This window comes from Pipistrellus hanaki (genome assembly GCF_964339955.1).
Source record: "Pipistrellus hanaki genome assembly, chromosome: 1".
NCBI lineage: Eukaryota > Metazoa > Chordata > Mammalia > Chiroptera > Vespertilionidae > Pipistrellus > Pipistrellus hanaki.
In genome coordinates this window covers 3,213,153-3,227,478 of record NC_140503.1, presented here as the reverse complement: position 1 = coordinate 3,227,478, position 14,326 = coordinate 3,213,153, and the positions used below count along the sequence as shown (strand labels likewise).

At 61.7% G+C, this 14,326-nt stretch overlaps 1 protein-coding gene across 1 annotated transcript in view; it reads left to right on the top strand.

Annotated features, from left to right (window-relative positions):
- Positions 1-14,326, top strand: part of SYNE3 (spectrin repeat containing nuclear envelope family member 3) — a 58,665-nt gene that overhangs the window by 40,489 nt on the left and 3,850 nt on the right. Inside the window, exons 9-17 of the mRNA XM_084879090.1 lie at positions 1,891-2,073; positions 3,340-3,483; positions 4,964-5,098; positions 6,874-7,035; positions 7,242-7,414; positions 7,819-7,951; positions 9,290-9,451; positions 11,829-11,978; positions 13,318-13,356. Coding sequence (XP_084735216.1) covers positions 1,891-2,073; positions 3,340-3,483; positions 4,964-5,098; positions 6,874-7,035; positions 7,242-7,414; positions 7,819-7,951; positions 9,290-9,451; positions 11,829-11,978; positions 13,318-13,356 — 1,281 coding nt within the window. The remainder of the gene's footprint in view (positions 1-1,890; positions 2,074-3,339; positions 3,484-4,963; positions 5,099-6,873; positions 7,036-7,241; positions 7,415-7,818; positions 7,952-9,289; positions 9,452-11,828; positions 11,979-13,317; positions 13,357-14,326) is intronic.

The following is a 14,326-nucleotide window of genomic DNA, read 5'->3' as shown; positions in this document are numbered from 1 at the left end:
GTGACGTGGGCTTGATAGGGCTCAGGTGCATGGAGTTGAGTAGGATTGAAACCCAGGAGAATGTTGTAAACATGTTGACCACGTCCTTCCTTTGTCCTGGGAAGAGGACAGCGTCCCCCCCAGACCCAGCTTTCTTCTCTCGTCTGTCTTTTCTCCATCCTTCACCGCCCCCACTCAGGGTCACCATGCCGGGCTGAGCTGGCGGCACGTAAGGCGCCTGGTGCTGAGGATGCCGGGGCCGTGCCGGCCAGTCACAGTCTGAGGTGGGGGAGGCTCGGACGCCTCCAGACCTTTTGGGGCAGACGCAATTCAACCCAGGGCTGCGGTTAAACGCTGGCAGCTGCGAGGGCTGACTTTCAACATCGCCTCGTTTAGGCCTCATGACAACCCCGCGCGCACCGGGGTGTGAGCACCCCCATTTTACAGATAAGGAAATGGAGGCTCAGAACTGCCCAAGGCCGCCCAGCGAGGATGTAGTCCAATTCATGATCGCAGCTCCCCAGCCTGAATGCCGAACCCCGTGATGACCCTGCCTCCCGAGGCCTGACCTCTGGGTGGTGGGTCACACCACGAGACCGCTCTCCCTCCAGAGACTCCCGTAGCCCTTCCAGGGAGGTTGTCGGTACTGCCTCCTCCGAGGAGCCTCCTTGGATTTCCCCGTCCAGGAAATCCACTTCTGCCCTGAACACCCACTCGGGTGGAACTTTGGGAGAAAGCTCGCTGTCTGCCTGGCTCGCAGTACCTACCTGGGTTGGTCTTTGCTCTTCCCGGCCCAGCCCTGCGCCTCGCTCAGTGTCTCAGTAACACTATCGGGTAAAAGTGGAAGGACCCTGGCCTGCTGACAGCCATGCCCCAGGCCTCTAGGACCCTGGCCCTCCCCCCGAACAACTGGCTCGTCAGCAGGAGCCTGAGGCTTGGCAAGGGCTCAGGGGCAGGGAGAGTGAGTGTAGCTGGGAATGTGGCCAGGGCAGGCTTCCTGGAGGGGGAGGCAGGGCAGAGGTCAGGCTGTGTGGCTTCTGAGTCCCGTTAGGTCCTCTCTGCCCGGGAGCTCCTATGTATCGTGACTTCACTCAGGCGCCACCTCCTGTGGGGAGCCGTCCTGAGTTCCCTCAGGTTGTGCTCCCATAGGCCCTGAGCCCCCTCAGAACGTCCTCCAGACCACCTGGGGTGGCCCACTGCTGCTGGTGAGGAGTCACTGGTTAGAGGGTGGGACTGGTTTGGTTTGGGTTCGGCTGCAGTGAGGACAGTGGCAAAGGGGATGGAGAGACAGATTTCCAAGACATGCAGGTAGGGTGACAGGTTATGTTACAAGCTAGAGGCCCGGTGCACGAAATTCATGCACTGGTGGTGGGGGTGTCCCTCAGCCCGGCCTGTGCCCTCTCACAGTCTAGGAGGGATTGCCCCAAAGAGGTAGGCCCTGCCCTCCTGGCTGGGGCTCCAGGATGAATCACGGTGCAGAGGGAGACCCCCAGCCCACCGGCCGGTGGCCTGGGCTCCCTCTGCAGGGCGATCGTGGGGTGATGACTGGGCCCCGACCAATCGCATCCACCCGCCTTGGCTGGCCTGGCGCCAGCGGGTGACATAGCGTAGTCGTCCGGATGGTGGTTCCACGGTTGGGGGTTCGGTTGATTTGTATATTACACTTTTGTTATTATAGACACTTGCTGAGCATCTGCTGAGGAGGGTGCTCAGCTTCGATAATAAGGTGGGTGTGCGGGGTGAGAGGAATCCGGCTGGCCCGGAAGCTCAGGCCTCCCTCCGCATCCCTGCCAGCCTGTTCCTCAGGTTTGCTGCTGCCTCGGGCCTGGGCAGTCGCAGCAAACAGGTGCGCTCCTGGTGGGTGCCAGGCCCGCTGCCCCCCTCCCGCGGCTGACGCAGCTGTCCCCGCAGGCGGCCCTGGCCGAGAGCTCCCGCCTGAAGCAGCAGCTGACCGTGCTGCCTCTGAAGACAGACCTGCTGGGCAGCGTCTTCGGCCAGGACAAGGCCGCGGCCCTCCTGGAGCAGGTGGCGGGCTCCCTGCGGGACAGGGACCTGCTCCACAACAGCCTGCTGCAGCGGAAGAGCAAGCTGCAGGTGAGCGCTGCCGCTGTGGCCGCAGGGCCCTGAGGACGCCACCTTCCCGGGGGGCAGCCGCATTGGCACTGGAGCCCCAGCACGTGCACTGTGCGGCCCTGCGCCCCAACCTCAGCTCCTTGTCTGTCAGCTGGGGTGGGGGTGATGGTGTGGCTGTTCTGACTGCTCTCCTGGCCGCCTCTGCCCTGGTCCTGCCCTCACGTCCCCTCGCTGCTCTGCCGTCAGTGAGCTGCCTCCGCAGAGAGCTGGTGTCCACTGAGAAAACGCAGAGAAACAACGTAAGCTTCCGGCCTGGTTACCCGGAAGCTGTTAATATGAGGGACATGTTTCCAAATGACGGCACTAAATCAAAGATGCAACGAGGCATGCTGCAGGCAGTTTATTCTTTGTGTTCCACATGTTTGCTGAGCCTCTCATGGTGGTGGTTGTGATGGTGGTGGTGATGGAGGTGATGGTGGTGATGGTGGTGATGGTGGTGATGGTGATGATGGTGGTGTGAGATGATGGTGATGGTGATGATGATGATGATAGTGATTGTGATGATGATGGAGGTGATGGTGGAGATGATGGAGATGATGGTGGTAATGGTGATGATGATGGTGGTGATGATGGTGATGATGATGATGGCGATGATGGTGGTGGTGGTGATAGTGATGGTGATGTTGGTGTTAATGGTGGTGACGGTGGAAATGATGGTGGCGTTTATGATGATGGAGATGATGGTGATGATGATGGTAATGGTGATGATGATGGTGGTGATGATGGTGATGATGGTGGTGATGGTGGTGATGGTGATGATGATAGTATGATGTGATGATGATATTGGTGATGAGAGCTGTGATCTGTGAGGCACTGACAGGGCTGGGGTCATGCTGAGAACTGTACATCTGTGATCACACTGACCTCAGCAATGAACATTCTAGGGTTTGCAAGGCAGACGCTCTCTGCTGCAGCTCTCAACTCTGCCCCTGCGGCAAGAGAGCAGCTGCAAAGGAGTGGGCGTGGCTGTGTCCCAACAAAACTTTATTGACAAACAGACCTCTGGGGGGCTTAGGGGTGTGTGGTACAGAGTAGTCTGCTGACCTCTGTCCAGTGGGCAGAAGAGCTGTGTGTGAAGTACTATGGTGACCCATCCCCCTCAAGAGCTCTGGGAAGGCTTCCTGGAGGTGGTGGCGCCTGAGTGAGCGTGAGAGCCCGGGAGAGGCTGGAGAGGGCAGCTGGGTTGGGAGGAAGCACTTCACTGTGTGCTGCCCATTGTGCCCCCAGAGCTTGCTGGCTCAGCACAAAGACTTCGGGGCTGCTTTCGAACCCCTGCAGAGGACGCTCTCAGACCTCCAGACCAGGGTCCGCGCCGAGAACGGGCTTCAGCGGGACCTTCCCGGGAAACAGGCCCAGCTTTCGAGGCTGCAGGTAAGGGGTCTGTGGGGCCGGGAAGCAGCCCCTCCTTGGCAGTAACTGGCCAAGCAGCGGCCGGCCCCCACCAGGCACTTAGACACGACAGCCCTGACCTTTCACCTCAGCTGACTTCCTGGGGTTTCTGGCCTCGCAGGGCCCTCGGCGCCTCCGGACGGCTGGCTCTCCAGCTTACAAACACGATCAGCTGCCTTCCTGCCGACCCCGTGGTTCCAAAGTCCGACACAGACCGTGTTTTTCAAGTTGCTTTGCTGAGTCTTTTTATTTATTTATTTATTTATTTTTATTTTTATTTTTATTTTTTTATTTATTTATTTTTATTTTTTAATATATTTTATTGATTTTGTACAGAGAGGAAGGGAGAGAGATAGAGAGCCAGAAACATCGATGAGAGAGAGTCATCGATCAGCTGCCTCTTGCACACCCCCTACTGGGTATATGCCCGCAACCAAGGTACATGCCCTTGACCGGAATCGAACCCGGGACCCTTCAGTCCCCAAGCCGACGCTCTATCCATTGAGCCAAACCGGTCCCGGCAAAATATATTTTATTGATTTTTTGCAGAGAGGAAGGGAGAGAGATAGCTAGAAACGTCGATGAGAGAGAAACATCGACCAGCTGCTTCCTGCACACCCCCTACCAGGGATGTGCCCGCAACCAATGTACATGCCCTTGACCGGAATCGAACCCAGGACCTTTCAGTCCGCAGACAGACGCTCTACCACTTAGCCAAACCGGCTTTTTTGCTGAGTCTTTTTAATGAGCCCAGAGGCCCCTGGTGAAGGAAACCTAGTGGGCTCTGGGGAGAAACGTTTTATTTATTTTATTTTATTTTATTTATTTATTTTTTTAAATATATTTTTATTGATTTTCCGCAGAGAGGAAGGGAGAGGGATAGAGAGCTAGAAACATCGATGAGAGAGGAACACCAATCAGCTGCCTCTTGCACACCCCCTACTGGGGATGTGCCTGCAACCAAGGTACATGCCCTTGACCGGAATCGAACCTGGGACCCTTCATTTCACAGGCCGACGCTCTATCCACCGAGCCAAACCGGTTTCAGCAAGAAACGTTTTAAACCACACAGGACAGTCCCTCAGCGCTGGGTGCGGAGCTGCTGGCTTCTAACGAGTATCCTGTAGCCCAGCACAGCACATGCGCAAGCTGCGAGTGCTCTTGGGAAGGTGTCACAAGCGGTGCCTGTGCAGCTTTACGGCCCTGGGGGGGTGGCCCTCACGTAGGAGTCCAGATGGGCGTTTGTCCCCCACTTACTCTCATGGGGCCTCAGAATGCTTCCATCTCGGTAAAACTTCCCGGTCCTGAGAGGGACCCGTCCGGTGGCCATGAGGTGCAGCCGCGGGAGTTGGGGAGCCCCAGCCCCTGAGAGCCTCCACCGTGTCCCCCTCAGAGTCCACCCACCCCGACCAGCACCCGGGCGAGAGGCAGGAAGGTCAGCTCGCTGCTTCCTCTGCTGCAGGGGCTGCAGGAAGAGGGGCTGGACCTGGGGGTGCAGGTGGAGGCCACCAGGCCTCTCATCCAGGGGAACCCCAATCACCAGCACCAGATGGACCAGCTTTCCGCCCACTGCCAGGCCCTGCAGCGATCCCTGGAGGTAAGGGCCGCACAGACGCCGGCCGGACCTGACCCTCCCGGGCCTTCCCTCTTCTTCCTCACCCTCCAGCGCGTCTTCTCCCGCCCCTGCTCCTGTCCCTCCCTCGAGGACTCAGCAGACGGTCACCGAGCACCTCCTTTGTGCAGAGGGCAGGTGAACGGGGGCCAGGCCCTGTTCTCCCGGGGTTACGCTCCGTGGGTAGACGGACAGAGTAACTATATGCAGTTCCCCCCGGGCCGGGGCAGAGGGCAGGGGCCCACGGGTTTGCTGCCTCAGGGTGAGGTTGTAGGTGTGCCTGGTGGCCTGGTGCCGTGCCTGCAGTGCCCTCTAGTGGCCGCTGGGGTCATTCTGCTGCTAAGGAGGATTGACTCCCTGTGAGTCCTAAGGAAAGGAAATTGGGGTCCTTCAACACTCCCTTGAAATGCGGGCTGCAGCTGCACCCCTGACCCTGATGCAGAGGGAGCCCTGGGTCTGCATTTGTCACCCGGGCTGCAGGAGCAAAGCCAAACCTCAGGCGGCCTCACTGCAGGAAAACTATCTGAGCTGCCCCCCCCCTCACGGTCCCCCCACCCACAGGCCCACGTGCCCTCGTCAATAACAAGTGCTCCTGACGGCCTGGTGGGGGTCCCGGACTCACAGACAGTGTCAGTAGCCACACCTGTAATCTAACATTTTAATACAAAGCCCTTTCTACAGTAGAAAGTATAAACGAGAGGAAAGTAATTTATTAGAAAAATAATGTCTCTCTAAATGGCCACATCCCGGCGGGAGGCGGGCAGTGCGCCGTCCCCAGGGGGCGCCGTCCCCAGGGGGTGGCCTCCGGGGCCTCCACGGCGGGGTGTTCCGGAAGGCGAACAACCCTGAGGACGAAGCGGCCATGTTCCCCCCGCAGCCCGCGTGGTCCTTAGAGCTGCCCACACCTCCTGGTGTTCGCGTGGCAATGGAGTCAGAGTCTGAGCTCAGGCCCCACTGAACGGGGGTGTGGGCGGGGCCCGAGGAGACCCTGTGGGATGTGGACCGTGCTCCCTGCGCCCCACACTCCCACGGTCTCTGCTGGCACCTGCCCCGCACCAGCAGGGCACCCCAAACCCCCATGAGCTTCGGGAAATACAGCTCTGCCCATGTCGCCCCCTCGGTCGGCATGGGGGCTGAGGTCTCGATGACTTCATTTCGCTCCGTTTACTAAGTTTGTGGTGACTGGTCTGGGCTGAGGCTGGGGGAGGGAGAAATAAGAACACGGACCCCACCCTTGAAGTGCCAGGAGCCCACAGACACAGCAAACGTCACCTTTATAATAATAAATAAAAAACACACACACACGTGTTTTTACTGAGTTCAGAGAGAGGAAGGGAGAGAGAAACATCAATGATGAGAATCATCGATGGCTGCCTCCTGCATGTCCCCAGCGGCAGGCGGCACCCCTCCTTCCTCTCGGTGGAGAGTGAGCACCGGGTGAAAGGGCCGCGTCCTGGGGCTGCTGTGCTCGGGCAGCAGCTGTGACCCGCCATTTCCCCGAGTGGTGGTGCTGGTGCCCCCGTGGGGCTGGATGGTGGGGTGGGATCCGGTTGCTCCAGAGTCAGAGCGGGAAAGCGAGCTGGCTGGATCCCTTTTCGCCAGGATCTGTCTTCCGGGTCCGTGCCCTGTGCAGAGGGAGGCCCCGCGCTCTGCTCCCTGCGGGTGGGGGCCCTCGGGGGAGCACCCCGGGGCCGGGCAGGTGTGGGGCCCGGTCGCGGCCTCGGCCGGCACTCAGGCGCCCGGGGCCGGCTGTGCCGCAGGACCTGGTGGACGGCAGCCGGCGGCGCGCGCGGGAGCACTGCGCCTTCAGCCACGAGCTCCTGCAGCTGCGGCAGTGGCTGGCCGTGGTCACGCAGAAGCTGGAGTCCTACCTGGGCGACACGGGCCCCTGGGACACTCAGGCCCGCGAGGCCGAGGTCCAGGTGAGCTGGCTTTCCCTGCGGGGTGGTGGCCCCGGCGGGTGGGAGGCCACAGCGCCAGCACGGGGAGCTGAGACCACCAGGACTCACTGGGCGTGCGTGCGTGTGTGTGTGTGTGTGTGTGTGTGTGCGTGCGTGTGTGTGTGCGCGCGTGTGCGTGTGTGCATGTATGTGTGCATGTGTGTGTGCATGTGTGTGTTGGCACGCAGAGGCTGCTGGCTGAGTTCCCCGCGAAGGAGGCGCAGCTGCCGCTGGTGGAGGCGCGCGGCCGGCTGGTGATGGAGCAGTCCTCGCCGGAGGGGGCGGCCGCGGTGCAGGCGGAGCTGGCGGAGCTGGCGGGGGCCTGGCGGGCGCTGCGGCTGCTGGAGCAGAGCCTGCTGAGGTGAGGGGCCTCCGGACATCCCCTTCCCCGGGCGGAGCTCAGGGGTGCCGTGAGACAGGGACCGGGGTTCTACCTGTGGCAGGCCTGGCACCAGGGGCCTGGGCGTCTCCCGTCCGGCCCAGCTGGCATGTGGCAGGCCCGGAGGAGCAGGGAGCTGTCCCTCCCAGCTGAGAACCTTGAGTCTGCCTGGGCTCCGGCCCCACCTCCATTCCTGGGCACCTGCGCCCCCATCCCTGTGAGGGGCTCTCGGCACCTCCATCCCTGGGCATCCCACCCCACCCCCTCACCGTGAGGGGGTCTCGGCACCCCATCCCTGGGAGCCCCACCCCACCCCATCACTGTGAGGGGCTCTCAGTAGGTGGGCCCCCCCATATCCCCGCGCTGACGCTGGCTCGCTTCCTCAGCCTCATCAGGAACCGGCAGCTGCAGAGGCCGGACGCCGTGGGCTCCCGGAAGACCCCGATTTTCACCAACAACATCCCGAAGGGCGGCTTTGTCCTCACCCCCACGGGGCCCCTTGCCAGGCGGCACCGGCCGGTGAGTCTGGTGGGGCTCCCAGGAGGAGGGCCGATCCCGGCCCGGGCCGGGGCTCAGCTCAGGACAGGCCACATTCCGTCTGATGTGTCACGAGCCTCCCTGTGTCGCTGGACAGAGGGACTCGGAGACCCCAGTCCCAGGCCCTGGGGAAGGCCCGGCTCCCCTGGGACAGACAGGCCCTCGCCCCTCGGAAACACCGCCCCCTGCAGGGAGGGGAGGGAAGGGGTCAGCACTTCCCGCTGGCCCCAGGTTGCACACTGCAATCACAGAGGGTGGGCATTTCGGTGCCGTGAGTTGTATTCTGAGAAAGAACTAAGCTCCCTGCCCTGTATCGGCCATCCCGTCCCCCAAATGCCTTTGCAAAAGGAAGCTGTTGGCGAGCAGCTCACTCCTTCAAAGCCAGCGTCACCCATCCATCCCTCTCCACCCTCCAGGCACTGCTGGGGGTTCCCGCTCGGGCACTGTGCTGGGCTGGGGCTCAGCTGGGCATCACCAGAAACCCTTCCCCCAGCAGAGCCCGGAGCCCAGGGCAGGGCCTTCATGCTGTGCCTGCACCCGGTCCCTGCACCGGTCCCTGTACTGCGTCTGGTCCCTGTACTGCGTCTGGTCCCTGCACCCGGTCCCCGCACCCGGTCCCTGTACTACGTCTGGTCCCTGCACCCGGTCCCCGTGCCCCAGTCCCTGTACTGCGTCTGGTCCCTGCCCCGGTCCTTGCACCCGGTCCCTGCACTGGATATCTGCACTGGATCCCTGCACCCGGTCCCTGAACCTGGTCCCTGCACTGGATCCCTGCACCAATCCCTGCACCGGTCCCTGCACTGATCCGGTGCTTAAAATGCAGGCTCTGACCCTGGAGGTCTGGGAGGGAGTGTTCCCTGCAGAGGACACGTGTGTGCAAAGACCCCGAGAGAGTGCAGGCCGGCGCCACGCGGGTCTGAGGGCTCGGGCTGGAGCACGGGCAGGTGGGACGGCTGCAGACAGGCAGAGCTGGAATGAGGCTCGGCCACATCGAGGCCTGTGAGAAGCCGCCGAGGGCACAGGGAGGGCTCAGCCAATGCCGGCAGGAGAGCCCGCTCCGGCCGCAGGGCCCAGGGCAAAGGGCACCCGTCCTGGTTGGGTGGTGGGGCTGCCACAAGGGGGGGAGAGGTGTTAGCGAGGGTGTCGGGGAATGTCCCTGACCCCCCCCGCACTGCGGCCACACCGAGCAGACACTCCTTGCCCCAGGCCTCTCCCAGCCCCGTGGGCACCGTGGCGCCCGCCCGCCGCCCTGTGGGACCCAGGACACGAGGCCGGGGGCTGGGCTCCCGCTGACGCCTCGGCCGCGCTGTCACCCCACAGGCAGACCCGCTCCAGGAGGCGGGAGGCGGCCACGCAGGCTTCCCCCAGCTCCTGGGCGACTTCGAGCGGTGGCTGCAGCTGGAGAACGCCAAGCTGGTGAGAGCCATCGCCATGAGAACCGCCACGGCCCAGGACGCCAGGGCCAGGGACGGGAAGCTGCAGGTGCGTGCCAGGAAGGGCCCCTTTCCGAGGGGTTTGCACCATGGAGGGTTAAAAAAAAAAATCCACTGATATCAGAGCGAAGGGAGAGAGAGACATCAGAGATGAGAGAGAATCGTGGATCAGCTGCCTCCTGCACGCTCCCTGCTGGGGATGGAGCCAAAACCTGGACATGTGCCCCGACCGGGAACCAAACCGTGACCTCCTGGTTCACAGGTTTAAGCTCGCCACTAAGCCACTCGTGTTTGCCACGAGGGAGCTTTCTTTTCTTCCCACTGAGATCACTGGTTTATTTATTTGTGTGAAGCCTCACCCGGGACATTTTTGTATTGACTTTTCGAGAAAGCGGTAAGGAGAGGGAGAGACAGAGAGAAACACTGACGTGAGAGAGACACGTTGGCTGGTGGCCTCCGCACACGCTCCCCGACCAGGGCCAGGGATCAAGCCCGCAACCAAGGCACATGCCCTTGACTGGAATCGAACCCGGGACCCTTCTGTCTCCACTGAGCCACACCAGCTAGGGCCCTAGGGAGCTTTGGAAACAAGGAGCACACAGCTAATCGTGAGCCATCCTGGCTTGTGCGTGTGTAGTGGTTGTTGAGCTTGTCTGGCTGAAGTGTTTTAGCCCAGTGGTCGGCAAACTCATCAGTCCACAGAGCCACATGTCAACAGTACAACGATTGAAATATCTCTGGAGAGCCACATTTTTAAAACTTAAACTTGTTCTAATGCCACTTCTTCAAACTAGACTTGCTCAGGCCGTGGTATTTTGTGGAAGAGCCGCACTCAAGGGGCATGTGGCTCGTGAGCCACGGTTTGCCCACCACGGTGTTAGGAGAAGCATCCGTTCCTCTGTGCGGCCTGCCCGGTCCTCCCCAGCCGGGAGAGCACCCCCCCTCATCACTGCTGCGGGACCCCCGAGGGGGTGGCTGCACGCAGCGGCTCTCCTCCGCTCCTGCCTCTGAAGGCTGGCGGGCGGGCGGGGCGGGGCGGGCCGGCTGCCACCACGCATCTCCCTCTTTGGCTGCCACGTGGCTTTGGCCTTCCTCGGTTCCTGGGCATTCTGTGCTCCTGTCCCCTCTCACGCCTCCTGCCTAATCTGGGCATTGACCATTCTGGACCTTCGTGATGGAGCGTGGGAGTCCCCGCGGAAGAGGAACTGGCTCTCAGGGCCTCCCCTCTGCAGGGCCTGGACTGTGACCTCTGCCTCTGTGGCCCGGGGGCTGCCTGAAGCCCGCGCTTCCACCGGGTTCAGCTGGACGGGCCATGTCCTGTTGGCGAGGCAGCCTGGGCGCTGGTTTCATCCTGGGCCTGGGTTAGCCCCACGTGCTTCTTGCTGACTCCTTAGTGCCTTTTTTTCAACTTTTGGTCCTCAGACCTCCCATGTCTGCCATTTTTTCCCCGCACAGCTCTGTGTCTGCAGTGCCTTTTATTTATTTATTTTATTATTATTATTATTATTTAATATATTTTATTGATATTTTACAGAGAGGAGGAAGGGAGAGAGACAGAGAGCTAGAAACATCTATGAGAGAGAAACATCGACCAGCTGCCTCTTGCACACCCCCTACCGGGGATGTGCCCACAACCAAGGTACATGCCCTTGACCGGAATCGAACCTGCGACCTTTCAGTCCGCAGACCGATGCTCTATCCACTGAGCCAAACCGGTTTCGGCTGCAGTGCCTTTTAGATGTTTTAAATGTTCTGGCCTGTTACCTAGTTGTGAGAGGTTTGGCCCAAAGACCTGGTTGACCCTGGCAGGCAGTCCTTCCTGCCCACCTCCTTCCTCCTTCCTCCTGCTCGGTCACTCCTCTCTCATCCTACTGTCCGCCCCCCCCCCGCCCCCGCCCCGGTTCCATCCAGACCAGAGGCGACCTGGGGTTCCAGGTGACCCCCTTGTGTGTGGAGAACCCACAGCCTCGGGGCTCTGAGAAGCCAGGCGGCTCCCCACAAAGCGCAGCTGGAGGATGGGCAGAGCCGGCACCCAAGCCAGGTGTGAGCCCGGCTCCTGGGATCCCTGCCCAGAGCCCCGCCACCGCCTCCCAGGAGGCCCGGGGTCGAAGGGGCCCTGCGGACACAGCGCTGGGTTTGGGAGGGAAATCCCTGTCCCGACCTCACTCCAGGAAGCTGGCCGGCAGCGGCCGCTCTGGTCGTGGGAGCTGGAGTGTGAGGGCTGGCCGTGGCCGGAGGCAGCATGCTGACCTGTCCTGCAGGCACCGCTCTGCTGCAGGCAGACGGCTCTGGCCGGCCTTGGCTGGCTCCCCCGGCAGGACTCACTTAAGCTCCGTCCGCTCAGTGCCATGGCGTGGCTGCTCCTCTCCAGCCAGGTGGGCGTCGGGGCCGCTGGAAGGCGCCCTGGACACTGTCCTTTCCCACAGGAGCTGGAGGCCCGGGTGCCCGAAGGCCAGCGCCTCTTCGAGGACCTCCTCCGTCTCGGGCCCGCGAGGGGCGCCTCGGAGGAGCTGGAGGACCTGCGCTACCGCTGGATGCTCTACAAGGCCAAGCTCAAGGACTCCAGGCAGCTGCTGGTGGGTGCAGGGCGGCAGGTCCTACCCGGGCGATGGGGCTGCTGGTGGGTGCAGGGCGGCAGGTCCTGCCTGGGCGATGGGGCTGCTGGTGGGTGCAGGGCGGCAGGTCCTACCCGGGCCATGGGGCTGCTGGTGGGTGCGGGGCTGCAGGTCCTGCCTGGGCGATGGGGCTGCTGGTGGGTGCAGGGTGGCAGGTCCTGCTTGGGCGATGGGCTGCTGGTGGGTGCAGGGCGGCAGGTCCTACCCGGGCGATGGGGCTGCTGGTGGGTGTGTGTGGGGGGCAGGTCCCGCCTGGGCGATGGGGCTGCTGGTAGGTGCGGGGGTGGCAGGTCCCGCCTGGGCGATGGGGCTGCAGCTGAGCCATGCTCACCGGGGAACCCTGGGCCACACCCACCGCCCTGTGCTCCAGAGGGACTGCGCAGAGAGAGGGATGGAGGGAGACACCCAGGTCCCTTGTGAGGCCACCCCGTGAGGCCGGCTCCAGTAATGCAGCCGTGACCGGGACCTCACAGGCAAGGTCTGAGCAGCGCTTTGCTGCCACGTGAGCTGCCACCTTCACACCATCCTCCCGTCCGTCCTCCAGCAGCCTCTGCCCAGGGAACTGTCTCCAGTCCCCAGAGGGGCACTGAGACCCTCCGCACTCACACTCGCCCGAGGCCCGGGGGCTGGAGAGCGCAGAGCCGCACGCACACACACCGGCGGGCGGGGAGGCGGGGGCCGAGCCTGGTCCATCCCACACCTGCACCACCGCCCGGGACTCCGAGCCAGTCCTTCCCCATCGTCCCGATCCGGCCCTGCGTCTCCTCGCTGGAACTCTAGTCCCTACACGGGAACCTTGATTGTTATGTGCGATGTCTCGCAGCAGCCCTGCAAGGGAGGACTGCTGTGGTTCCCTGAGAATCAGCGCTGAGGAAACTAGAGGGTCCACTAAGCTCAGGAGGCTCGGACCTGAGCCTGAGCTGAGCTGAGTTGGGTCGAGCTGAACAGGGGGCGGTTGAGATGTTTCTGAGGGTCCTGGCCACCCTCAGACCCGGACCCTACCTCTGACGCCCCCTGTGCTGGCCCCGCCGTGGCTGAATCGGCCACTAGGTGTCAGCGCAGCCCCAGCCGGGGCCCTGCCGCCAGCCCGGCCTGGCGCCCAGACGGAGTCCCACCTGGCCCGAGTGCGTTAAAAAGCTCATTAAACCGAATCACCTGCCGGCTCAGCCTGTCCAGATGACCAGAGTCTTACAGAAACGCTCCCCTGACAGAACGAATGTTCCATTATGGGCTCCGCTGGGATCTGAGTTTCACTCACTTAACTTTTTTTCCCTTTTCCTCTCCTTCCCTAAAATAACAGACGCGGAGTTCTGCAGGGCAGCCCGCCGGATTCCAGAAGGTATGGTACCCGCCATCTGTTCCCCAGGCAGGAGGGGAGGGGAAGAGAGGGGAGGGCAGGGCAGCGGGGGTGGGTGGCCGGGGGCTGGGCGGGGACTCCTGGCTTCCAGGAGGCTTTCTGAGGTCTGAGCGTTTATCCAGGCCCAGCTCTGGGCGGCACGTGCTGGGCCCCAGGCCTGGGGGAGCAGAGTGGCCTGAGCTGTGACAGGCACAGGGTGGGGGACCCTAGAGTTTCCCACCCCCCAGGACGAGGTGACGAGGGAACAGAGCGCTCTTAATAATCCTGTGGGACAGCTGGGGTCAGCCTGGCCCTGCTGAGCTGGGCTGCATGGCCACCTGAGGGGTAGACAGGTTTTAGGGCTCAGAGGGGGGCAGGAGAGGAAGGGGGTGCCGTTCATGTTGGACTAGGCCAGCGGTCGGCAAACTCACCAGTCCACAGAGCCACATGTCCACAGCACAACGACGGACATTTCTTTGGAGAGCCACATTTTTTAAACTTAAACTTCTTCTAACGCCACTTCTTTTTTTAAAAAAAAATATATTTAATTTGATTTTTTACAGAGAGGAAGGGAGAGGAATAGAGAGTCAGAAACATCGATGAGAGAGAAGCATCAATCAGCTGCCTCCTGCACACCTCCTACGGGGGATGTGCCCTCAACCAAGGTACATGCCCTTGACCGGAATTGAACCTGGGACCCTTGAGTCCCCAGGCCGACGCTCTATCCATTGAGCCAAACCGGCTAGGGCCTAACGCTACTTCTTCAACATAGACTCGCCCAGGCCATAGTATTTTGTGGAAGAGCCACACTCAAGGGGCCAAAGAGCCGCATGTGGCTCACGAGCCGCAGTTTGCCGACCACAGGACTAGGCAGGTGTTACCCCTGGGGCCACTCCCGTGGGCGTAAGGGTCAAAGCAATAACAACGACGGCAGAGATCATCATAACAAGGATTAGTACTCCGGTGCTGCCCC